Below are 25,542 nucleotides of genomic sequence, written 5' to 3' on the forward strand. Positions count from 1 at the left end.
AAAGAGATACGTTTGTTGGGGGGTTTTTTATTTAAAAAAAATGACCATGGGATTAAATGCCATCCGGACGGTTTTAATAACCTTTTCTCTCCTCTCTCTCACCAAAAGGGATCAAGTTAAAATCTACTAAATAAGCCGTAATCATTTGGTGGTTATCTGGTGTGAAGCGCGAGGGTCAAATCCCTATGCTTGAGGTTCCAAATTAATTTGCCCTGGGGTGGTAACAAGTGCCACAATAATTGTTAATTGCCACTAATTGCTTGTTTTCCCTCCTGGTGTCTACGGCGGAGGCAGTGATGTCACATTCCCCGCAGACCGTTCCTCGCAGCATCTGATCTGCAGATGTTAGAAATTCTCACTCCGCAGTCACCCAAATCCAAGCTGGGCCAACGCATCGACAGGATGGACTCTTCCGCCATACATCGGGGGGGCTGGATGTGACTTAATGCCACGGAGAGAGGGTTTAGGGACTGTCTTGACTCTCTAGACCAGGGGTTCTCAAACTGCGGCCCTCCAGCTGCTGCAGGACTACATCTCCCATAATGCTCCTTCAGCTAAGGGGCTGGCTGAGGAGTATGGGAGATGTAGTCCTGCAGCAGCTGGAGGGCCGCAGTTTGAGAACCCCTGCTCTAGACCGTGGTCTCTTAAACATGGATAAACCAGCATTTTATTCCTAAACTGATTCGAAATATAGCGAACGCCTGCGTTACCCCATTACCCCAATAATATCACCAAAAAATACAATATGTTACTTAAATAAATATATATCTATATCTTATAGCGCATGCTATATGCGGTCTATATAGATTTCAGGGTAAAAGTCACTTTTTTTTTTAATGAAAGGTAATTCTGGGAAAACCTGTGATGTCAGAACACCCCATCGCCCTGGATTCTGTATAAAGGAATATTTCTGTACGTCAGGGGTGTGGCTGGGGTTTTCCTATGACTTTTATTTAACGCTGTGACCTAATGATGTTTGTTTATGTAACTAAAGCATTACGAAGAACGGGTTTTGTTTGCATACATTTCCGGGTTCATATAAACATCATTGTGGCTTTAAGGGCTGTAGTGTCTGGGTCCCAAACAGGGACTGTCGTTACTAATCAAGGACAGTCGGCAGGTATATATACACAAACGTCATCACTATGACCCCTGTTATCGCGGAGTACAGAGTCCTTGTGTAGATTGGAAGGCAGCATCTTTACATTTACGCTAACCGCCATGTTTATGTTGTACAGCGCTGCGGAATACGTCATTATTACCTTTAATAATAATAATTAGGGACCGTTCAGGATAGCGCTGACCAGGCCTGCATCCGAACCCCAGACATGTCTTTCTTGGACAGGGTGGGTAGGAAGACTTTGATCTTGCCTTTACCCCCCCCCCTAAAAATAAAGATTTACCCCAGCCACAACCGGTTGCTATGGAACATACCTACCAACTCTCCTGAGTTTATTAAGCATTCTCTCTATATGACATCTAATAGCCCTTGTTTATTTGTTTACATGATGTCAGTGACATTGTATCCTTATATCAGCTACATATATATATATTAATATTCAGATCTGTAAATAATCCTCATATTCCTGCCCCTTCTTACAGGAACATCCCACACACAGTGGAAGTGATCTCACTAACTAACCCACAGGTGGGTGCTGCACCCACTCTGTGTCTCCAGTGGGGCACCTTCCACTCCCCCCCCAGCCCAGCACAGAGAAGGCTGCCAGAGGACAGCCTGTGCCTTTAAGAGGCAGTCCCAGTATAGAGGGGGTGGGGAGCACTGGCTCCAGTTCCTTTCTGCTTTTAATCCCACTGGAATCTCTATGGATTCATGTTAAGCAGGACACTGCAAGGAGCCACTGGGTGGGTATGTGTCCGGGGTCTGATGGCCTATTTACCAGCATGTACCCCCCTCGCCCCCCCCCCCGTCCCCTATCTCCTGCCCTTACAGACCCACTGGTTGTGTTGGGAAGGTAACATGTTACTGGGGTTGGCTGGAGGCAGGCAAGGGGTCCACTTCCTCAGTGCAGATTATCTCACTGTGATCTGTGCATGGAGAGGAGGAGAGGAGGAGGAGGGGAGAGGAGGGGAGAGGAGGGGTAGGTGGGGGTGGAGGGAGAAACCTCAGCTCATATCCTCAGTTTGCAACAATAGAGAGGACTGGGAGGGTTTTTTTAAGAGCCCCCTCCCCTGATCACATCAGCCCCTGCTTTATTCTGTTTCCCCCCCTCTCTCATGCAGGCAGGTCCACTTGCAGGTTTGCATTGTCCTCTCATGGCCTGGAGAAAGGTCACTCTTGAAGAGTGTGGGGTCTGAAAGCTTCACTCCCTGTCTGCTCCAGTGCTGGATCCTTGGTAGGATGATGGAGACAGGGGCTCTTTTGAATGGATTTGCCCCCTGCGGGCAAAGTGAGGCAGAGCTGACCCATCTGTGCAGGAGCCTGGAGGTGGGCACAGTGATGACCCTCTATTACTCCAAGAAGTCCCAGAAACCGGAGAGGAGGACCTTCCAGGTGAAGCTGGAGACCAGACAAGTGACATGGAGCAGAGGGGCAGACAAAGTTGAGGGGGCAGGTAAGTGTTCATGCCTCTATGCCTTTACCTGGGCCTGTCTTTATGTGTATGTGTGTCGTAGAGATTAGTGCAGGAGCGTGAGTGTGCATATATGTGCAAATTCCCCAAATTACATACACCGGGGAGAAAAAAAAAAAAACAACTTGTTGGGGCCATACTTGATATTGTTGGTGTTTCCTGGAAGGAGACGGTTGGCGTTACGTGTATGTGGAACCTGTACATTGTAACGTTGTTACTTTTTTATATTGTAACTGTTTACATAAATCTTTACGTTACGTGTTAAACTGTTACTATAGTAATCACCACAACAATCACACTTGTGTGTGTATATACACAATCTCCATCGTACAGTGCTGCTAAGTATCATGCTATATAATCTATATTATATGTATAGCCATTGTACAGCACTGCAGAATATGATGGCGCTATATATATACCGGTATATAATACGCACGCGGTGCTGTGCATCTTGGGAAGTGCTGGCCTCCTTGGAACAGAGCGTACGACAGGAAAAAATATTGTTCCGGTGATGGTATTGTTTCCCAATGAGAATGTTTCTAGGCACGTAAGCGAAACGTTTGAGGATCCTGGGATAAGCCGTTGTACAGCGCCGTGGAGTATGATGGTGCTATATGAATTAATAATGAATTCAAGCTTGTGTCAGGTTTTCAGGATGCCTGTGAGGCTCAGTTGTGTTCCGATTTTCTTTTCAGGCACTGATAGAGATGGGAAATTTTCGTTTTTAACACTTTTTATAAAAAAAATAATAATTGTAGACTTTTTTATTTATTAAACCAGGAGAGGTGTTTGAGTGTACAGCGAGGGGTTGTAAAGTAAAGAGTATATTACTGCTTGCCCAAGTGCATGTGAATATACTCTTGGCCTAAGAGCATAACCCTTAAAACACGCTACATGTATGTGCTGCCTGTTTGTGTGATCGTATGCTGGCCATGGACTACATCCATGTGATAATCCCTGTGATCGTACACCCAAGGTAATATGGCAGATATTCCACGCGTCATTATATGTGTCTTAGAAAAAATAATAAAAAATAAAATATAAAAAATAAATATATATGTATAGTTTTGGGGCTCATTGCTTTGCCTATGGGTCGACAGCCTACTTATAGCAGGCGTGTTATATGTCTTTGGTATTAATCAGACTTGTTTACCCGCTGGAGGCATCTTCCGGTACCCGGCTGTCGGGGTTAGCCCACGGACGACTGCCGATGGAGTGCTGGACGTTTGATTGAAAAAGGCATCAGCGACTCCCAGACACCTCGTTTATATATAGCGCCAGCAGATTCCGTAGCGCTGTTACACTAGGGGACAGCGGAAATATTTAACAGACAATATAAATGACACAAGTAGGAGGAGAGGGTCTTGTTCTTGTGAGCTTACAATCTATTGGGTGGTGGAGGGGGAGATAGGGCAGTAAGAGAGGACTGCTTGGGTAAGTGGATTGTAGCCAATTGGAGGACTGTTGATCTTGTAGGTAGGCGATGCGGGTGAAAACAATGGGTTAAAGCAGGAGATGAGGGTTTCAGGGGTGGATCAGATGCAATGATATATCTCTGTGTGTAAGAGAGGGCGGCCAAAGCCGAGACGCTGCGCCCATGGGGCAAAAATGCTACTTTTTGGGTCTTTTTATGGAAATTTTTTGGGGCTATTTGTGGAAATGTCCGCTGACACCGCAAAATGTGAAAACACACTGTAACGCTAACGCCGCGCATGGAAAAACCTTGAACGTCAAGGGGGAAAAAAAATGTGCTGAATGGAACCAAGACGTCGACTTTATTTTACTTCCACGGCCTGTAAAGGGTTCTCTTTCGTTGTGTAAATGGGATTAAACTTCTGAAATTAGTAACCATAGCAATTATATAAAAAAAACTCCCTCAAGAGTTCCGGTTTGGATTTTTCCATGATTTTCGACTGTCTGGGTATTCATTCTCCCTTTCGATAATTGCATGGAATGTTTTATGTCTCTGTTTTGTTTAAGTGTGTGTATATATATATGTTATATTTATATATATTATATATATATATATGTTATTATATATTGCCGTGTGTGTATGTATGTATGTGTGTATATATATATATATATATATATAATATGTATGTGTGTGTGTGTGTGTGTGTGTGTGTTATATTTATTATATATATATATATATATATATATATATTATATTTTTTGATATGAACTGAATCTATAGACCCCTGTGTGTCGTGGACGTGGACGCGTAGCGGTTCTGGGAATAGCCGTACATTTCCCGCGGTCTATTTCCAGCTTCCAGGTGTATCCTGGATTTTATTGTGCTATTTCCACCGCTCTGTTAACCCTTCAGCTCCCCGGCTGCCGGCTGTCTCATTTCCATGCGCGCTGCCTTTCAATGGCCGTGATTTGGCTTCCAGAGACCCCTGGGCTGGGGGTTACCTCGATGCCCACAGTTGAAGGGCACCCGCTGCCATTGAAGGAAAAAAATAGGATTATTTTATTATTTTCTGTAGTTCTAAATAATTTTGGTTTATAGAAATAAAAGGCGAGGAGGGACCGGCTTACAGAATCTAGTGTAGAATATATATATACACAGCGTGTGTATATATAACTTATATATATTATACCCCCTCTGTTCTCATGAGGTTTGCTCTACTTTACCCCTCATGAAAGAATTGCCCTTAGGCTGTTTTTAACATCTGTAGCTCAGCTGAGACAACTGGTTATTATAATTTTTTTTTGTTTTTAATACATATTTAATTTATTTATATAAAGTGCACAGTCTGTTCTTTGCGAGAGTATATCTGCACAAAGCGCTATTAATGGGATCTTGTGGTCTGGCTCAACACAGCTCTACATAAAGTTTTTAATAGACTATCCGTTAAATTATCAAAATAAGTTTTTTTTTTTTTTTTGGGGGGGGGGTCTTTTTTTACTTTTTATTTCCCGAGGAGAAAAAAAAATTAGACTTGAATTGTTAAGGCTGATGTCTTCCTTTCAGTTCTACGTGTTGTCATATAGTAGAGGTGGGAGTGCATTTCTACATAGCAGAATGGCTCAGTCTTAATCACCCGCTGGTGACTTCATTGGCATTGCATGCCTCCTAACTTTAACCCCTCGGGGAATCGGGACTCAGAGGAGCAGAGATAAATCCTGCTGTCCAGCTGAGCCCGAAAAGCGGGGCAGAGGTAGAGCTCGGTGGAACAGCGCGATAGAGTGGCAAAATAGGGACTATCCTGTGCAAAGCGAGGCAGTTGGGAGGCATGGCCTTACCTTCAGTGTGATGTTTGAGTTGGGAAAGTCATCCCAAATCACTGATAACAATTTTGTGACCGACCGACCGACATTGCTGTATACAGATCGGGGGGGGGGCAGGTATATTACTGTATACAGTGCTTGGGGGGGGGTGTATATTACTGTATACACCTCCAGGGGGTGTATTACTGTATACAGATCCGGGGGTTAATGTTTAAGGAGGAAATTTTTTTTTTTTTTTTTTTTTTGGTTCTGTGGGACTTCCCCCGGTGGCTCGGTGACCCTCTCTGTTTCCTCCCCACTAAGCACCGTATATTACACCGTTTGTTACACTGTTTAACGGCAGGCTTTGTAGCGCAGACTCTTCTCCGAGGACAATGTTTCCAGCGATGGTGTTTGTTTTGTAAGATGAGGAAATACTTTTTTCTCTTTATCCTGTCATGGCGGTTACACAGTGATTCAATTGGCATTTATATTTACTTATGTTTTTAGCAACAGGGTCCCAGAAAGCCCCTAAACAATCAATGCATATGAAAACCCTATTGAAGTCAATTGGAGCGCTTCCTGTGCATGCTTACGGGGGTCTCCTTGGACCCCGGCCCACAGTGCTGGAGCCGACAGGTGAACGTTTATATCAAGTGCAAAGAGATTTGTTAGGCCGAAAATAGCAGAGGGGCAGATAAAGGGGTAAATGCATATGGGCCCCCCCCCCGCTATAGTGTGCGTTAAAGTACATAATGATGGCCGGAGGGCCATGTTGACTTTATTGTGTGTCAGGGGCCACATGCAGAGGTCGTTATCGGTAGCCGCAGCTTTAAAGCTGAACAAACGTGCATGAAGCATGAGGTCACACACGTGGGGCCGTGATGTCGTTTCCTATCGTTGAATACAAAGTGCATTAACCCTCTTTACGCCAGAGTCTCTGCACCACTACGTTCACAATATCATTCGCATGCGTTAACCCCGTGTGCGTGGCAGAATAGGCTATCACATTGAATAGCTTCCAGTGTGTGTGGGTCTGAAAGGGTTACACGTGTTCTTTAAATCACGCAGGGAGGAGCTGAATTAATATGGCGGCTGGGTGGGCCGGGTCTGACCATAAAAGTTATTGCTAAAATTGCCCATCGAGCTTACAGTCTATATAATGTGCTATTTAACTCTTTCAAGAGCTTATAGGACTTTCCTGCCTGAAAATGAGATCTGAAAAGTTGTTAAAGAGTTAAATAACTCCTAGTACCCCATCTTCTCATGACGGTGGCCCAGAGAAGAAGACATGGCTTCTTAATCATAGTATTTGGGACAACCTCCGGACTATATATTGCATTCTTCTTCTTATTATTATTTATTTATTTTATATTCTCGATGTAGCATCGAGTCCAGGTTTTATTATTCTGCAACGTTGTTCTGTTTGGTAAACACGTATATATAAAACCCGTCAGTGTTTATAGGAAATACAGATGTTGTGTAATTGATACAATTATTGTCGAGATAAATTGGTAGGTTTTATTAAATCTCAGACAATGTCCCCATTGTTATATTAAAAAAAAATAAAAAAAATGGCAATAACCATGAGTTATCCTTTTAATTCCACCGCGAAGAACTAAAGTCATCTGGTTCATGCCGGGTTGACACGGCGCACGGCGACGGTTTGGCAACGGGGTCAGGGGGGCGAAATCTCTGGAGTAAATCAAGGATTCTGGATCAATGGGGGTCCTCGGCCCAGGGTAATCCGGTACCTAGTAATTCTTATTCATAGGATTATAGGGCAAATTCTTTATCTGCCCCTCCAGATTCCGGACTGCTTGTCTTTATTGGTCACCTTTGTGGGGTCTATGGTGCATATATATATATATATATAATAATTGTTTTGGGGGGGATTATATATGAACCAGACCCCCATTCACTTTGTTATATTTAAAGCACGGATCTGAATATTTACAGTAATATTGCTGGCCAGCAAAACCAGACTCCGTAGCAATTAAATTTCTACAGGGAAAGATTAATTTAATTCGCGAGCAGAAACATCTCAGAAATGAAACAACCCAGGAGCTGGTTATGAAACACAATGTGCATTATTAACTAAAATCCCCAAAAACCCCAGAGGTACTGGATCCTAGACACGTTATCTGTCTCATCGCACGTCGTATGAAGAGTTCTATTTATACAGATATCGGCTATTCTGTGTGTGTGTGTGTGTGTGTGCATATATATATGTATGTGTATATATATGTATGTGTGTGTCTATATCTCCCCATTAAGCCTATTCCTGCTAATCAAATGGGAATACAGAATTCTGGATAAGACGGTCTCTTCTTCCCCCAAACCCATCAACGAAGACAATTGTCCAGTTTGCGTTCCAATGCCTGTCATTGTTAAACTGCAAATGTGATTCAAGATGGGGCCTATTTATTATATAGCGCCATCATATTCCGTAGCGCTGTACAAAGGGTAGACAGGACATAACAAGCAGTATGTAACATAACGATTTGACTTACATAAACAGGCGACGAGGGCCCTGCCCATAGAGCTTACAATCTAGTGTGAGCATTATAGATGGTTTGCGGGGAAACGTGTGCGATCTCTCGTTTGGATCGGGGTCTCCGGATTGTCCATTGTCCTGTTAAATGGCCAAAGCGAGCAAGTAAATCAAATCTGAAGGGGATCGGAAATCTCTTGCGATGGTGGCGGCTGCCGTGTGTGTGTGTGTGTGTGTGTGTGTGTATATGTATGTACGTGTATATATATATATATATGTACTAAAGAATGAATGGAAGATTTCTCGAGCTGTTTTACACTGTAGGTTTCTTATTCTCTGAGCTATTAATTTAATTCTTGTTTAGATATAAATACGGCCGTTCGCCTACCTAAAAGTTGTTGGAAATTTCCGGCTGTATGCGGTGTGTATGGCGTTCTGTGTTCTTGCTAGCGAGTTGTACACAAGGCGAAGTGTGTCCCCTTCAGTAACAGGGGCTCTTTTGTGCTTCTCACTACCCCTCCCTTGTCCTTTTTTATGTGTTTTTCCAGCATACGTTCACCTTCATGCTTCCTGCAACAGAGTAACGTCACGCGAGGAGCCGTGTGCTGCCGGCTTCTCCCGGATGAGCATCTATACGATTTATATACGAGATATTATATATGTGTGGACAAGACAGCATTAAAAATAAATAAATAAATAATATAATAAATAAATAATAATGATAATAAATAAGACCGCTCCACTCAGCATTAAGAAATAGCATCATTTCCGATAACTGAGGTGAGACACTAATTTAGGTGGCAGGGCCTCATCGAGTCATTTTACGTGAATTACTTTCCTGTTGATAACAATGGAAGAGAGTAAGGCGTATAAAAGTCAAATTATATTTACACAGTTTCATTTCTAAACACTTATTTTGTTTCTATAAACATTATTGTTACTTTTATGGCTGCAGAACCCTGTGATCCCCTCATACCCAGCAAACACTCCGAGCTCCTAGAAAACCGCCCTCAGAAACGGGCATTTCAAACTTTTTTTTTTACATTTTTTTTTCTTTTTAACCATGCTATTTTAGCCCCCAACCCCACCCCCCGATCATGTATTCAGTGTATTCTGCCGTATTGCGCCGGAGAGCTCGATGCCCTTGGCGGAGCCCCCATGGGAAGCTTGTCTGCTGGTTATCGATCTGTCCAAGTAGATCCTGTTACCTGCAGATGGATCGGTAACTGATACAGGCCCAGCTTAAACGCATGATGAGTCCGAGCTTTTCCGTCATCTCTCCTCCTGCCCCCAAAACTTGCGCAAGTTCCTTTCTTTTTCTGCATTATCCCGCATTCTCCGCTCTCTACATTGTATACGTATTATATGTTGTTGAGTAGCCAACGTCGTCCCCTACAAGTGGCTTTCTTTTATCTCTAAGCGTTTATTTTATCTGTTATGGGCGAGTGGAATGGTTTCTCTTTGATCAGCCCCTCGTTGTATACAGCGAGCATCCCCTATGTGGTCGGAAGTCCATCTATGGCTCGCTCCCCTGGGTCCGTCTGGCTGGAAATCGATCAGACTGATTGCCCTCCGCGTTGGGTAAGGCTGGGGCAGGATATGAGCGGATAATGGAGCGGCCTCCTGGGTCCCCAAATGACGTTTCGAGGATATCGGGAGCCGTTGTCCGCACGCCCCTCTGATACAAATGGTTCTCTTTTTACTCCCTTTATTTAATTTGCTTTTCGCAGAATCCTTTATTGAATAGGCTCACAAATAGATAATATACTAAACCAGAGTTGATTTGGAGTGTGAATTCTCATGGCTTTACATTCACTTACGTTGTAATTTTAATGGCCACTCAGACCCGTTTTTTTTTTCTTTCCAGGGATCAGCGAGGTAAATTAGGTTTGTGCCATTGCCCCTTTTCCTGCAATCTGCTAAATGTTGCTTGCAGCTGCCTGCTTACATCCGTCAGTCGGCAAGCACTGCATAACGGTTCCTATAGAACTAGAACAAACGTTGACTCCTTATTTAAACTGAATACAGCACTAAAAAGAATTCCTAGTATCGTTGAAAGATTCTTTTTCCAGAAATCTTTAATGTAGAGTTTTTTTTTCGTATGTGTGTATTTTTTTTTTTTTGCCATGTGACACAAAAGCAAGCACTGGTTTGACTTACAGAAACAGATGAGGAGGGCCCTTCAAAAATCATCTGCAATCACGGGGGGGGGGGGTTGGGTCTCTGTACTTCATTAGCTACAAGCCCAAACCTGCCTGTCCCTGTACATTAGATACAAACCCAGCGCTGTCTGAGCCGGTCCTGATATCCTGCGGTCAGGAACTCGATGTACGTTGGATGTCTCTTATATGTTATCCCAAAAGCCTGGAGCGAGGACTTGAGAGCTTTCCAGATCAGAAGACAATGAAAGATCATTCCATTAGGGCAGCTTCGCTTGATTGATTCCCATAAAGAGCACCGCTGCACCTATACGGTGATCATCAAATACTACTAACGGGAAAAAATCTCCCAAAAAGAACAGTCGGGTTATTCCTACAGAGGGATTCTTTTTATGGCATAGTTACCATAGCAATCGCTGAACTATTCCTGCCGTTTGCTCTAAGGTGCTCTGATATCGGGAGTGAGGGGAGTGGATTGTTAATGAATAGAAACAGGATTCTGTGTTATTTCAGTAATTCCCTGTTTCGTTTTACAGCAGGCATTGCGGAGATTCTATGAAGCCAACGTCATAGAAAAAAAAAAGGTTCTCCATAGATTTTGGTCTGAAATACTTAAATTTTAGGTGCCGCCAGGAATGTGTAGAAGCCACGGCGTCCTGCATCGTGAGGTTTGTCACCCGTTTCCCTCAGCGGTGGGGATAGCAAAAAGTGCAGCGTTTTACCTCGTGGCCCCTAAAGCACTCTTTTATATACAGCCCCGGTGGTTCTGCGTGTAGACCTGATCTCCTAGTGATGACGCACTCATGGTGGCTATAGAATCTCGTGGAACATATTGGTTTATGTTAGACGTAGATCTTGTTTTATTTATGTTTCTGCTGCTTGGCACCTCTTTGTCTGTCAACTTGACCTTCCCTAGATATGGCTTTGGTTTTCAGGGACCAGAGCAGGATGTGGTTGATCTGCAGAGTAAGAACCGCACGCGAGCACCTGCGCCGATACCAACGTTCTGATTTCCTCCTTAGCTGCTTCCTGTGTCAGGCTGCATTGTTACACGTGCAAGGTGCTCATGTACGCTTTTAGGGACCATATGATTTAACATGTCCCAGCTCCCCTTTCAGAGACGTGAAGGTTTTGGAGGAACCTTGATAAAGACAATATAAAATGATGTTGAATGTTCTATACTACTTGTCCATTAAAATATGGGCATTGTTTAATTTAAGCGCTATCCAAGAATATCTAAGTAGAGCTTTCGTTTCTGTAGGTTCTAAAGGCTGCGTTTCAACCACAAACAGTAATAGGTTGGTGGTATCGGCTCTCACGTCAAACCATTGGCTTTCAAGTGAAAATGGACTTTCTGGTAAACCAAAAGTTACAAAAACTAAAGTTAACTTGATAAACTCTTGCTACCCCTGATGACAAGCTCTGTATCTTGAAGCGGTTACAGAAAATGTCACCTTTTGTCCTCCTCTCATCCTAGTGGACATCAGGGAAATGAAGGAGATCAGGAGAGGTAAAAACTCAAGGGACTTTGACCGGTACCAAGAGGATGCAACCGTACGGCTGGAGCCAGACCACTGCTTCGTTATTCTATATGGGACCGAATTCCGGCTGAAGACCCTAAGCTTGCAAGGTGGGCCTCTGATACGCTGGCAGTATTAAAATTTAATATATCCACATCAGTAACCAAGCAATAAAATATTGCTCGATCGATTCTGCAAATTGTTTTATTGTTCTCCAACTGAAAGATAGCTAACAGCCCTGTTCCCTTTGACTTTAAAGCCACTTCAGAAGAAGAAGTAAACATGTGGATTAAGGGGTTGAACTGGCTTCTCCAGGACACCTTGCAGGCTCCAACCCCGCTACAGATCGAAAGGTAAGACTTCCGGTCCGATGCAAGACCTCTTAAATCCCGGGAGCGTTAGCTCTTGGTTCCTATAAAAAAAAATTCTGTGCCGCTGTGTAGCAGATCTATGGTTAGGGCGATCTCGTTGATTATAGGGTGCGGCCAAAATACACACACATAATTTACAGTCCATCTGGCGAGGAGAGACACGTTGGCTTAAAAATATAGTTTTCCTCCTTTGAAGCCGGCTTCTAGACTTTATCCCATGTGTTATACTCGTACGTATAATTTTCAAACTTGGATCACCGGACCTCGCCACAAGCGTGGTTTGAAGATAGACATGTTTAGCGCAGGTGGATCATTTTCGTTTCTAGGTCTTCTTTTCGACGGTTCAATCCATCCTAACTAAATAACTTCCATCCCGTGACAGAATATTGAAAACGTTCTGTTCTATTTCCTGGTTAGAAGTTATTCTTCAACCTATCAAGAGAGATCAAAAGTACAAAAAAAAACAAAAAACTATGTTGACATTTTGGTTATGACTCCTAGTTGAACTTCCATTTTTGGGTTGATTCCACGATAATGAAATCCATTTCATATTGTATGTTTCTTGATCCTTTTTTTTTCTGCAATTACAGGTGGCTCCGGAAACAGTTCTACTCTTTGGACAGAAACAGGGAGGACAAGTAAGTGTTTGAAGATGTCTTGCCATAGCGATGATTACATTTCTCTAGCTTCTAGATAACGTTGCAAAAAGATTATAGATGACCTAGAACTTAAAGCTTTTATTTGCACAGGTGTAATGCTTCTCTGTATCAAAGAGCAACATCTTATTGTCTTCTACGGGCCTTATATTGATTGAGGTTGTAACTCTCTTTGGGAGATAAAAATTGATGCCTACCTGGCTAAAAAACATGTTCTCCTCTTCTAGGATCTCTGTCAAGGATTTGAAAAATATGCTTTCCCAAGTCAACTACAGGGTTCCCAACATGAAGTTCTTGCGAGACCGGCTGACGGTTAGTCATTCTGTTTCTCTTCAGTCTCCTCGAATTCCTGTATTGCCCGTTCACTTCTTCGTTTATTTTTCTCCACCCCAACCTGCATGTTGTTCCTTCTCGATTATACCCTTTGCAGTACAAATAACCGTCCGATGTTGGCCTTAAAGCCTTTATGTTGTCACAGAGCTTATTGTTTCCCATCAGCGTTTCTCCAGGGCCAATAATTTAAATGGCGGATGTTTAGGGCAGTCATTGTAACATTTATCTTTTTATACCTTTTGTGCTTCTTTATCGCCTCCCTCTTAATGTCTTTTTTTTCTTTTTTTCTCTTTTTAGGAAGTGGAGCAAAGAAACAGAGAAATAAACTATGCTCAGTTTGCACAGCTCTATCGCTACCTCATGTATAGCGCACAGAAGCCGGTACGTATAGAATCCCAGGTGTTTTGACCATTCTGGGCCCTCAAGACTGTTCGGTTGTAAAACTACAGACCTTATCACAGTTGATATAGTACTGGTCCTGTCAGTTGCCCCTAACCCCTCAGAAAATAAAATATATATGCAGTTACCCGATGCCCTCCGTACCAGGGCTGAACTGGGGATGGTTGAGCGGCCCTGGCACTATAATGTGGCGGCTGTCTGACAGCGTCAGTGCAGCCGACGCCTGAATATGTGCGGCCGGCCGCTACTTTTTTCCTACTCGACTGGCGTGCGGCCGGCATATCCAGCTGCTGGAGCCGCAGATCAGGTGAGTATTTGGTGGTGTTGGCCAGCTGCCCACAAATAGTAGCCAAAAATGTTTGCCTATGTTCTAAAAATATTTCACTTGCAAATATTTACAGAAATCCCAATGTATTACTTATCTGTTTTGTTTTGTTTTGTTTTAGATGGCAATTCCCTTTCTGGAGAGTTTCATCCAAAACAGGTATCGTATTGCCTCCTGTTTACACAAAGTGCTCCATCTGTAAGACTCTGTAGTGATGACGTGAGATAGGTAGCAGACATTTCTTAATACCATATTTCTTCCAGAGGTGGAGAGCGACCAGACCAGTATCAAGTAACCCTGCTGGATTTCCAGAACTTTCTGTTGACGTATCAGAAGGTAGTTTTTTTTCTCATCAGTCTGACGTCAGTTGTGTTTCATTTGACGATATCTGCATCTTATTCTCTTCCGTTCTTAACCCTGCAGGAGATGTGGGCTACTGACCTTCTCCAGGTGCAAGATTTCATGTTCCATTACTTACGTGACCCTCTGAGAGAAATTGATGAACCGTACTTCACCCTTGACGAGGTAGTTATCTGTCCGTGTTGCCTGTTCTTAACCTACTTTTGAGTAGTTTTTGTCCCATTTTAATTGTTCCGTCTTTATCTGCAGTTTGTCACTTTCCTGTTCTCCAAGGAGAACACTTTGTGGAATTCAGAGCTGGACACTGTGTGTCCGCTAAACATGGACAACCCCTTGTCCCATTACTGGATCTCCTCTTCCCACAACACGTAAGGATGCTGCTTTCTTCAACTTAGACCTTGAGCTGTCTCCTGCCTTTAACCTCAGTTTATTTTTCTCCAAAACTGTTTATTTCCCCTTAACGCTTTCATATGGTCCATTGCTCAATCGTTCATTTTTCTTATCTTTTGTCCACATACTACATATGTTTCGAACTGTAACCTTATTTCCTTCTGTCCATAGGTATCTAACGGGAGATCAGTTCTCCAGTGAGTCGTCCCTAGAAGCATATGCCCGATGTCTACGTATGGGTTGTCGCTGTATAGAATGTAAGTCAGATATACTGTATCACCTGTCCTCTGCAATGTGTATTCCTAATTTAATTTGTATAAGCTATGAATGTTTTTATGACATGGATGTACCGTAGTTGCTACATAATACCTTAACTGAGTCATTAAATAGATGTTTACAGCCCCATCTTTTGGTGGGTATGCTGTCTGATGAAGCCTGATCATTGAATAGCGACTGGTAATGTCCATCTGTTTTCAGTGGATTGCTGGGATGGGCCAGATGGGATGCCGGTGATTTATCATGGACACACGCTGACCACCAAAATAAAGTTTTCCGAGGTCCTTCACACCATTAAAGAACATGCCTTTGTCACATCTGAGTAAGTTTTGTGTTTGTTCGAGTCAGGAATATAGATAATAGTTACTTGGTCTTCGATGGCTGAATCATGTCCTAAAGCACAGTGTTGACCTGCATAGCTGGCAAAACCACCATTGTCTTCAACATTTAAGGAGATGCCTTCAGGTGTCAACCTTATACTTCTCAATATCTCATACATTGTTTTAGAGGATATCACAAAGTTTCTGTGTGCTCAGAAATGTAACGTTTATGGAATATTCTTGGTCTCAAGGCAGAATAGAAAAGACTGATCCTTCCCAAACCCAACACCTCTAAGGGATGTGATATTTGCCTCCATCACATCATATCTCCATTGCACCAAGAAGCATTATATCCTGACACTGTGTCTTTGTCCCTGAAATAGTTACCCTGTCATCCTATCCATTGAAGACCATTGCAGCATTGCCCAACAGAGGAACATGGCTCATCACTTTAAGAAAGTGTTTGGGGAGATGCTCCTAACCAAGCCAGTGGATGCGGCGGCTGATGGCCTCCCATCTCCCAACCAGTTGAAACGGAAAATTCTCATAAAGGTACATTTTTTAGTACTTGGAGTTAAAATGTCAACACTTCTGAAGCGTTCTGCATTTGCACTGCTTGATGTCCTACATGGTGTGTCTAAGTGAAACGTTTCTTGTTTCAGCACAAGAAGTTGGCTGAAGGTAGCACATATGAGGAGATTCCAGCTTCCACTGTCTATTCTGAGAATGATATAAGCAATTCTATCAAAAATGGAATATTGTACCTGCAAGATCCCATCAACCGCGTACGTTGTAGACCAGAGTATAAAAAAGATAAGGGCATGAAAAAAGGAACCTTGTTGTAAATATTAATCCTGGAGGGTTAAAATGGGGTTAATGTGAAAGCAAAGTGGGGACGGGAGTAGGGTTATATTATATTATATATTATATAGAGTTATGATGATAAAATGAGATTGAAGTGAAAATTAGAGAGGTGTGTTTGTCTTGTACTTCATGGCTCGCTTTGTTACGTACAGGAATGGTACCCTCACTACTTCGTCCTCACCAGCAGCAAAATCTATTATTCTGAGGAGACAACAACCAGCCAGACAAATGATGAAGAAGAGGAGCAGAAAGAGGTAGGTTGCCCAGAGGCAGTCATAAGTCATGAATGTTAATAAAAATAAAAAAGTTTACACTCGCTAAAGCCCATGTTTTTAAAGAAAAAAAAAAATGCTGTCTATTGTTGAGTTATTATGTGAGGAAAAGGTTTGTTTATAAATGGATGCTATCGCAGTAGGCTACAACTAGAACCACGTGGACTCTGTCTGTGACAGAATTGAGACTTCATCTTATGTGTTTACTATGGTGGAACCTATCATCCGTACGTGTGTTGGGAACGTGGTGTCAACTGGACACGTAGGCCTTGGTCAAGGTGCTTGAGAAGTGAACCTTCCTTGTGTAAACTTTAGTTATATATAATGTCCATAGTGCCTTCTATCTGATGTGTAACAACAAAATCCTTCCTCAGGCCAGTAACAGTTCAGAGCTGCACTCAACTGAGAAATGGTTCCACGGGAAGCTGGGAGCGGGTCGAGACGGTCGGCACATCGCAGAGCGCCTCCTCACAGATTACTGCATAGAGACGGGGGCGCCGGATGGCTCCTTCCTGGTGCGGGAGAGCGAGACGTTTGTAGGGGATTACACTCTGTCCTTCTGGTGAGACTGCCATTTTGGAAATGGGGACCTTGTTCATACAGGAGCCTACTGAATCCTAATGTCTCCCTATCGATGTATGTGCCCGGTGGCTTGGAAAATTGTACACAAAGTGAGGCCTTTTAGGCATACGTTATTATAACTTTTTTTATTCATCCACTCATTGAGTGTCTTTTCATTAAACTCTCACCAAAGAGCAGTAATGTAGGAAAATTATATTTAAATAAATGCGCTGCTTGGTTTAATTAGTAAACACAATTACACAAGTTTTTGTATATTTAACTATAAAACGCAGAATTTGGGAAAGCCAGATATTATAATTTTTATTAATAATGCCTGATTAATGAATCTTTTATTTATTTTTTTATTCCAGGAGGAATGGAAAAGTCCAGCATTGTAGGATTCACTCCAGACAGGAGGCCGGGAGCCCGAAGTTTTTCCTGACGGATAACCTGGTGTTCGAGAGCCTCTATGCCCTGATCACTCATTACCAACAAATGCCCTTAAGATGCAATGAATTCGAGATGAGACTGACCGAGCCGGTCCCGCAAACCAACGCTCATGAGAGCAAAGAGTAAGCCACGGTCATACGTGTCAATAAATAAAGCCCAATAACGCAGTCATCCGGATTATTGAAATACTTAAAATCTTTTAGGTGGTACCATGCCAACCTCACACGCACACAAGCAGAACATATGCTGATGAGAGTTCCACGGGACGGTGCCTTCCTGGTGCGCAAGAGGAGCGAGCCAAACTCCTACGCCATATCCTTCCGGTGAGACGAGCTCGTGGCATTGTTTACAGCTTTAATTCTTGTTTCTTGCACCGATTCTGTTTTTGTTATTTGAGTCTAATATTAATCTTATTCCCCATCTCTCGTTTTCCCTCTTGTTTTAGGGCAGAGGGGAAGATCAAGCATTGCCGAGTACAACAGGAAGGTCAGAGCGTGGTCCTCGGAAGCTCCGAGTTTGACAGCCTGGTGGATTTAATCAGCTACTATGAAAAGCATCCCCTTTATCGGAAGATGAAACTGAGGTACCCCATCAACGAGGAGACCCTGGAGAAGATTGGTACAGCTGTGAGTGCAAGAAATGTGTTACTGTGCTATGGAATCTGCCGGTGCGCTCTAAATACAATGTAATAATCAATAACATAAAAACAGATGTAGTTTATACGGTGACCTTGATTTCTAGGAGCCGGATTATGGAGCTCTGTATGAAGGACGGAATCCTGGGTTCTACGTGGAAGCTAACCCAATGCCAACATTCAAGGTAGTAATGTGTCTTATATAAAGCCCCCTGACGTTTTTATACTTCATTGTATGATAAACCCCCCAAATATTAAATGCTACATTGCAGAAGAATTATTCCAATATCGACCATACCTCCAATCCCCTTTGTGTTATTTTTTCCTCCCTGGACAGTTTTCTACCGATGGACCAAGAAACTTTGTGTTTGATAGGACATGTCGCTGTGTGTCGGTTTCCCTTTACGTTGATCCTCTGTCTTTTCCCTTTTTAAATGCCTAATTTTCTGCTCCCGGCTCTTTCTCCTTCTGTCTCCCCCCAGTGCTCTGTCAGGGCATTGTTTGATTATAAAGCCCAGCGCGAAGATGAACTCAGTTTTACCAAGAACGCCATCATCCAGAATGTGGAGAAGCAAGAGGGTGGATGGTAAGCACAAGGCAGGCATGGCTGTCATCTATGTCTCTATTACTAAGTGACAGCTGTCGGGTGCCCAGGGGGTCAGAAAAGCTCTCTACATCGAGGGCAATACCAATACATCGCTTCCTTGTGCCTAGGATCAAAGAGCATAGGGGACCCTTCGCAAAGTAGATACCATTTTTGCTCCGATAAAAGCGGATTGGGAGTTTAGAATTAAGGATGGAACGATTATTTTTCATTCATTTGTCCATTAACAAAATTGGCCAACACTGATTGGCTGATATTTATTGAAGCCAAGAATTGAGAATTGACGTCCGTTTTGCCTTTGATTGTATTTTGGTGGTGTACTACCATAAAAAAGTGATAAGTTGTTAAACGTCTTAAACAAAAATGACTTCTCTGGTCTTAAACAAAATTTGCTTACATCAGCACATTTTTGTCCTATAGGTGGCGAGGAGATTATGGGGGGAAAAAACAGATGTGGTTCCCTGCCAACTACGTAGAGGAGATTTTCAGTCCTGCCGAACCAGAGCCAGAACGCCAGGTAGTAGTGCTAATCATTTCGTTTTTGAATTCTAAGGCTCCGTTACCTTCACTGCCTCAGTGTCTTCCTTATGTAGCAGAACCCACACTTCTTCCATTAGTTGTGAAACAATTCTTCAAGGAGCTGAACTGATGTGTTAGACCATAGTGTCCTAAACATAAATATTTTCCTATAAATGCAACCCATGACCCGGGCATGTTTTATTTCATCCGACTTTCTAATCTTCCCAGCCTCTGGATGAGAACAGTCCGCTTGGAGACCTTTTGGGAGGAGTTCTCGATGTGCCAAATTGCCAGATTGGTAAGTGAACATGTAGCGGACAGCGCGTCGGGGGGTATCAAAATGTTTGTGTTGTGTACGGCAACTTGTAAAACATGCGTAGCAATAGTGACTTGTCGCTGTTCCATCCAGCCATCCGACACGAGGGCATGAATAACCGCCCTTATGTCTTCTCCATTAACGTCCCGTCGGTGACTCGATGTCCGCTGGATGTGGCAGCCGACTCCTTGGAAGACATGCATGATTGGGTGAGGAAGATCCGAGAGGTGGCACAGACAGCAGATGCCCGGGTATGTAGACAACTATGCTTACCCACCACTTGTATAATGTCTCGTTTTGGGCCTCTATTCCCTCTTGGCTCACTGTATGCTTTTTTGGATATTGCTTGCCGCTCCAAATGGATTATTTCCTTCCGTTTGAATCTTTCTCTGTGTATCTTTGCTCTGCCTCTTGTCTGTCTATATTCACTCGTCTTATTCTCCAGCTCACAGAAGGAAAGATCATGGAGCGTAGGAAGAAGATTGCTTTGGAACTGTCAGAACTTGTCATATACTGCCGACCGGTGCCCTTTGATGAAGAGAGTGAGTGACTTTGTGTCCTAGAGTCAGGAAAGATGGCACAATAGGTGGAAAGTGTGACAGTTTAGTGATTTGTTCTTTTACCCAGAGATCGGCACCGAGAGGGCTTGTTACCGTGACATGTCATCCTTTCCTGAGACAAAAGCAGAGAAGTACGTCAACAAGCTGAAAGGGAAGAAGTTCTTGCATTACAATAGACGGCAGCTCTCCCGCATCTATCCTAAAGGCCAGCGTCTTGATTCCTCGAATTATGACCCAATGCCTATGTGGATATGCGGCAGCCAACTAGTGGCCCTCAACTTCCAAACACCAGGTAAGCTTCGCCCAACTGCGAGGTCATTTCCCCCGACCCCTCGGTGGGCAAAACAGCTCAGAGGAGGAAAGGACAGGCGATTGTGATGCCCTACAAGTTACATCTGTCTCTGAAACAGCAGCTGTAGGAAGACTTCTTTCTGGAGGTTCCAGGTTAGATCTGTAGTTCTAGGTCATGTTAAAAAGCTCACGAAAAGCTCTGTTACCTAGTGACATAGACAGGCTTTGAAGAGACTAGGTCTCGTGTCTCCTCGTCTCACATGTATCTGTCTTCTGTCTCAGACAAGCCCATGCAGATGAACCAGGCTCTATTCCATTCAGGAGGACGCTGTGGATACGTCCTGCAGCCAAGCAGCATGAGAGATGAGATGTTCGATCCCTTCGACAAATTCTCCTTGCGATCGCTGGAGCCGGTAAACGTCTGTGTTGAGGTGAGGAACCATTTTTATTTCTTCTTACTCTTTGCATCTCATTTTCTCGGCATTTAAACCTCACCTGTATCCATATGTATTGAAAAATATTTGGGAATAATAGTGATTTTTCCATGAAAAGTGGAAGCGTGTCTATGCCGCTGTATTTCATCCTTTGTGTGGGTAAATGTGGATAATAATCCAGAAACGGCTGAGGGGTTTGTCACCATGATGATCCCCACCGTTGTAGCTTCGCCAATCACTTTCCGAGACCAGTAACGGGTTTTCAGAGAGGGATTATCCTGGACGGGTTTTCCGGACATGTTTCTGATTGGTCTGTGTTTTTTGGCAGATCCTGGGAGCCAGACACCTGCCAAAAAATGGGAGAGGAATCGTGTGTCCGTTTGTTGAGGTGGAGGTCTGCGGGGCAGAGTATGATAACGTCAAGCATAAGACCGAATTTGTGGGTGAGTGGAGTGGCGGTAATATCTGAAATATCAAGTCTTTTACTGGTGTTTAGTGATCCTAAGATCTAGGGTTGTATGTGAATACCGGACATGATGATGTGTAGAAGGCACCTTAGTTAGTTTGCCATCTCCTGGTAGGGGCCATCACATGGACTATAACGGCCGAGCTAGTGTAGTGAATGAGGGAGGTGATTTCTGTTGAGTTAATGGCTCTTCTTGCTTTTTTCCTCAGTGGATAATGGCTTGAACCCCGTCTGGGCACAGAAGGCTTTCAGGTTTCACGTTGCAAATCCGGAGTTTGCCTTCCTGCGGTTTGTTGTATACGAGGAGGACATGTTTAGTGATCAGAACTTCCTGGCACAAGCCTCCTTTGTGGTGCGGGGACTCAAAACCGGTAAGGCGCGAGAGGGGGACTGAGCTTTGCGGTGAATATCTTTTGCGTGGAGTGTGTGTTTCTCTGGTCTCCATGATGGAAAATGTGCGTTCCTCCGCAGGCTACAGAGCTGTTCCCCTGAAGAATAACTACAGTGAAGATCTGGAGCTGGCGTCGTTGCTCATTTGGATTGATATCAAACCCAGCAAGGTGAGAAGAGCTAGGTGGAGGGTTGTGAGGGTTTGAGGAAGGACTTGGCATTTAGCCGGCATGGAAAAACTAAAAACATGGCTGCTCGGCGGGGTATGTCTGCATGCGCGTATACACCCGCCATCCCCTCCGCCTTGTCCCATAAGGATTTGCGCACAATTCTGCGTGCCCATGAGCCTGCCGCAGCCAGGCGGCCATGTTGGAAAACAGGGCAGCATTCAGGTAAGTATAAAAAAAACATATTATTTATAAAGGACAATAATGAATGACTAATGGATGAATTCTATTGATTTACATATATGTATTGATTTTATGTTTCCTGAAAAATATATATACTATTTAATTATATTTATTTATTCCAGCTGGAGAACGGGGAGGTTAACGGAGCTTCTGCTCCCAGAGAACGGATCAGTGACCCGTTTGCCGGGCGGAGCTGGGACGGACCTTCGGAATCAAGATTCCCGTCACATCAGTTGGACGACTTGCGCGCCTCGCAGGAGCAGTTACCTGAACACTTTGATAGGGAGAGGAGGTAACAGCGCGGTGTACTGTAAATACATTAATATTCTTTTAACCCTTTGAATGTCTGGCAATTTAATTTTTTTTTACTTTGGTGGACACCACAGGACCAGCTCATTTTCATAATTTTATATCCTCTATAGCAACCTTAGTCTGCGTCCTGCCAGGGTATGATGTCATAACCCAGCTCTTGGCACTGTAGATGGCAGCTGGGGGGTTAGGCGGCTGGGGGTGGCTGGGGTTCTGCCGGCCAAGATATGGTTCAAATACTTGCGTAATGTTTTCTTAAAACCAGAATAACGTAGATTTATTAGATATAAAAAAATGTATTTTTTTTTCTTCTCAGGGTCCTCCGGAAAACGCGTCTGAGCGGAGATAATCGCTTGTAAAGGAAAGCCGGGTTACGGACGCTCGGCTCATTTTGGCACCAGAGGAATCCTTATTCTCCTTGTGGTCTCTCTATAAACCGTGCCTGAACCCAGAGTAGGTGCGATTTACTTAGGACTTTGCACGTTCAGTGTGGCACACGGAGAACTGTTATTTTCACCCCCAAAGGGAATGATTTCCCTGCAGCACAAACATTTCTCTATTAAATGCCTTGTATATCCGTGGGGCAGATAGCAAAGACTGGGATCTTATTAACCCCCCTTCAGCTTGGCCTGAACTACCCCGTGCTACAGTTTTAGTCATTTACCTTCTGTGAAACTGTGAATGCAGGGAGGCGAAACAATATATGTTTTTAATACGCCAGGGTCGCCAACAACGCTTTCATTGCCCTGAGACACTTTAAGGGTGTTCTAAGGATATTTTTATATACACACATACAACTTTATTTACCTTGCAGCGTCATTCCATTTCATTCTGCTGGATATTAGGAATATTTTCTTTTTTTTTTTTTTCTTCATTGCACTGGGTTAAGGAGCAAATTAAAATGGTGTCTTGGGGTAAGACGTTCAACTTTCAGCCTGATGTGGAGCTGTCGGTGTGCGTCTCTTGAAGGTTAAGATGGCTGCTGGGATGACATGAAGCATTTAGTACTGGAATCATTGCCCTTGGTTGAAAACCAATGAGGATTGTGTATAGGGGGGGCAATAGTTCTTTAAACTGCCCAATGGATCAATCGGTGGGAGCAATCCGCCGGTTCCTATGGGAACTGCACCACTTAGAATTGATTTTCATTCATAATCCTAATTGTCATGTGACCACACACCAAACCGGTTAAAGTGGCCGTGTCGTTGGAACTTCCCCGGGTGCAGTTTCCAGTCCTGATGATAATCGGTATCTCTGTTCCTTCGTAGCATCACTTGCAATGGGTCTTTCTCGAACACTTTATGTAAATCAAGGCTTTTTTACGCGTATGTACAGCGTTTGGATTATATGGTCCGGTTAGTGAATGTTTTGGCTTCAGTAAATTAAAAAACAAAAAATACTGGCTGATTATTTTGCTTTAATTCCCTGTATAGGTGATTGCCCTGCTTGAATTGCACAGTCTGATGTATCCCAACGCTGGCCTTGTTATAACTTAACTCTTCTTACCGGTTCGCCGGTGGCGAGAGCTTCCGTTGCCTTATTATGATAGTGATAATCTGTATTGCACTTTGCTGTTGGAAGTGCTGGCCTCCCCGAACTTCGGTTCTTACTTTTGTGTCAGCCGTACGGCACTTCCGTTTTATAAGCTGATTTATTTTATACTCGATACGTTTATAAAAGGGTAATGGCTGTCTTTAAAGGGACACAAGCTGAAATGGAAGGTTTTTAATTGTTCGAGAGACCGTATTAATAAACCAGACTGTGAAAAGTAACATTTTTAACATGATTCTCAAATATTTAAGGCTCCCACTGTAATCCAAGTCTATCTTGACTATCCTTGTGTACAACTGTTTTGTTGATGAGAAGGTACCAGCAATAGGGTAAACCTGATGGGCCTTGTAGTCCGGGATCTTCAAGCCTTCAACATGTATTCCCTGCCAGCAAAAATCTGGTCTAATATACGGCACAATTACATCTGGCTTTTCTTTTTTTTTTTTTTGGGGGGGTAGTTTGGGGGTAGACATTTGTCATAAAACATGTTAAAGAAGCATGGCAGTCACATTTTCATATTCAGTGCCTGTTGGAGTCCGTTTTGCCTGGATGCCGATGCATTTCACGGTATACTTACCAATGCGGGCATTCATTAGTTATCGGCATTAGAAATCAGGGCGGTATCGTTTAACTCCTCCCCCAGCTGCCTCTAATGAAAGCGGGAAGCATTCTTAAGTACACTGCACATGCTCAGTAGCATTCCCATTCTAGTCAATAGGTGCTGAGCTGTCAATCACATGGATGCTATTTGAACTGGTTTCAGAAAGCATACAAGCATAAAAAAATTAAAACAAAACAAGGCTAAAGTGTTCCATGCAGAATGCGTCTATAATGTTTACATTAATAGATGGAGCATTACCTTTTTTTTCCCCCCCCCAAATCACCAGTTAAGATTTTTAACCCTGTTTTGTTAAATTTGTTACACTATTGCTTACAGCTGGTATATTAACCCATAACTTGACTGGGAACTCTAGAAATCGAATGAGTGGTTTCCAAATGATGATTGGCTGATGTAAATTAAGCCTTCTCTGTGAACATGTGTTCCTCCGCATGCCCTGAAGGATACTGCAAGGACACGATTCCAAAAGAGGAGAGCTTAAATCTGTTCGGGCTCACAGCACGCTGCCGAGTCCCACCTGCTGGCATGTACATCGTCATCCGAAGGTATATCGGGAACAATGGATATTTACATACATGCCCGTAGCCCAATCAGATCCAATCAATGTTGGTTACAGTTGATGTTCGAATATCTTAAACCTCCTGTAATGTAAAAGTAAGGGGAACACGTTGTGCCGGTAATCGTGTGCTTTAATGATTTAATGTAAAGCTTTTACTTTATAGATCTACCTGCAAACACCTGAGAAATCCAACACATGATCTCCTCCCTAATTTATTTGGTCTTTTTTATTTTTATGTGTTTTGTGGACAACCATACAAGGTTACATTTCACCCAAAGTAAGAATATCCATTGCAGCTGAAAATGGAAACTATTTTCTTATGTTGT

General features: G+C 43.2%; 1 protein-coding gene across 2 annotated transcripts; it reads left to right on the plus strand.

The window, feature by feature from the left end:
- Nucleotides 1-1,814: 1,814 nt before the first annotated feature.
- Nucleotides 1,815-24,259, plus strand: PLCG1 (phospholipase C gamma 1). Of its 2 annotated transcripts, XM_053453791.1 has the most exons (33): nt 1,815-1,867; nt 2,242-2,573; nt 11,935-12,087; nt 12,237-12,330; nt 12,939-12,986; nt 13,232-13,316; nt 13,635-13,718; nt 14,183-14,220; nt 14,325-14,397; nt 14,485-14,586; nt 14,671-14,789; nt 14,983-15,068; nt 15,289-15,409; nt 15,791-15,959; nt 16,070-16,192; nt 16,424-16,525; nt 16,918-17,105; nt 17,476-17,676; nt 17,758-17,877; nt 18,000-18,180; nt 18,296-18,373; nt 18,671-18,774; nt 19,213-19,309; nt 19,540-19,609; nt 19,721-19,878; nt 20,073-20,169; nt 20,255-20,479; nt 20,761-20,909; nt 21,241-21,355; nt 21,588-21,749; nt 21,850-21,938; nt 22,301-22,470; nt 22,804-24,259. In XM_053453791.1, the coding sequence occupies exons 2-33, from the start codon at nt 2,360-2,362 to the stop codon at nt 22,844-22,846; spliced, it is 3,858 nt and encodes a 1,285-aa protein (XP_053309766.1). In that variant the 5' UTR covers nt 1,815-1,867; nt 2,242-2,359; the 3' UTR covers nt 22,847-24,259. The 2 variants fall into 2 exon arrangements, with proteins under 2 accessions (XP_053309766.1, XP_053309765.1); XM_053453790.1 differs by lacking the exon at nt 1,815-1,867 and having other exon boundaries at nt 2,177-2,573.
- Nucleotides 24,260-25,542: the final 1,283 nt, after the last annotated feature.

This window comes from Spea bombifrons, chromosome 13 (assembly GCF_027358695.1).
Source record: "Spea bombifrons isolate aSpeBom1 chromosome 13, aSpeBom1.2.pri, whole genome shotgun sequence".
Lineage (NCBI taxonomy): Eukaryota > Metazoa > Chordata > Amphibia > Anura > Pelobatidae > Spea > Spea bombifrons.

Excerpts from the sequence above, each read along its gene's own strand:
- PLCG1 (XM_053453791.1), top strand. The coding sequence starts at position 2,360 with ATGATGGAGACAGGGGCTCTTTTGAATGGATTTGCCCCCTGCGGGCAA. Across the intron at positions 2,574-11,934 it reads AGACAAAGTTGAGGGGGCAG|TGGACATCAGGGAAATGAAG; the intron begins GTAAGTGTTCAT and ends CTCTCATCCTAG. Across the intron at positions 20,480-20,760 it reads CCTCAACTTCCAAACACCAG|ACAAGCCCATGCAGATGAAC; the intron begins GTAAGCTTCGCC and ends CTTCTGTCTCAG.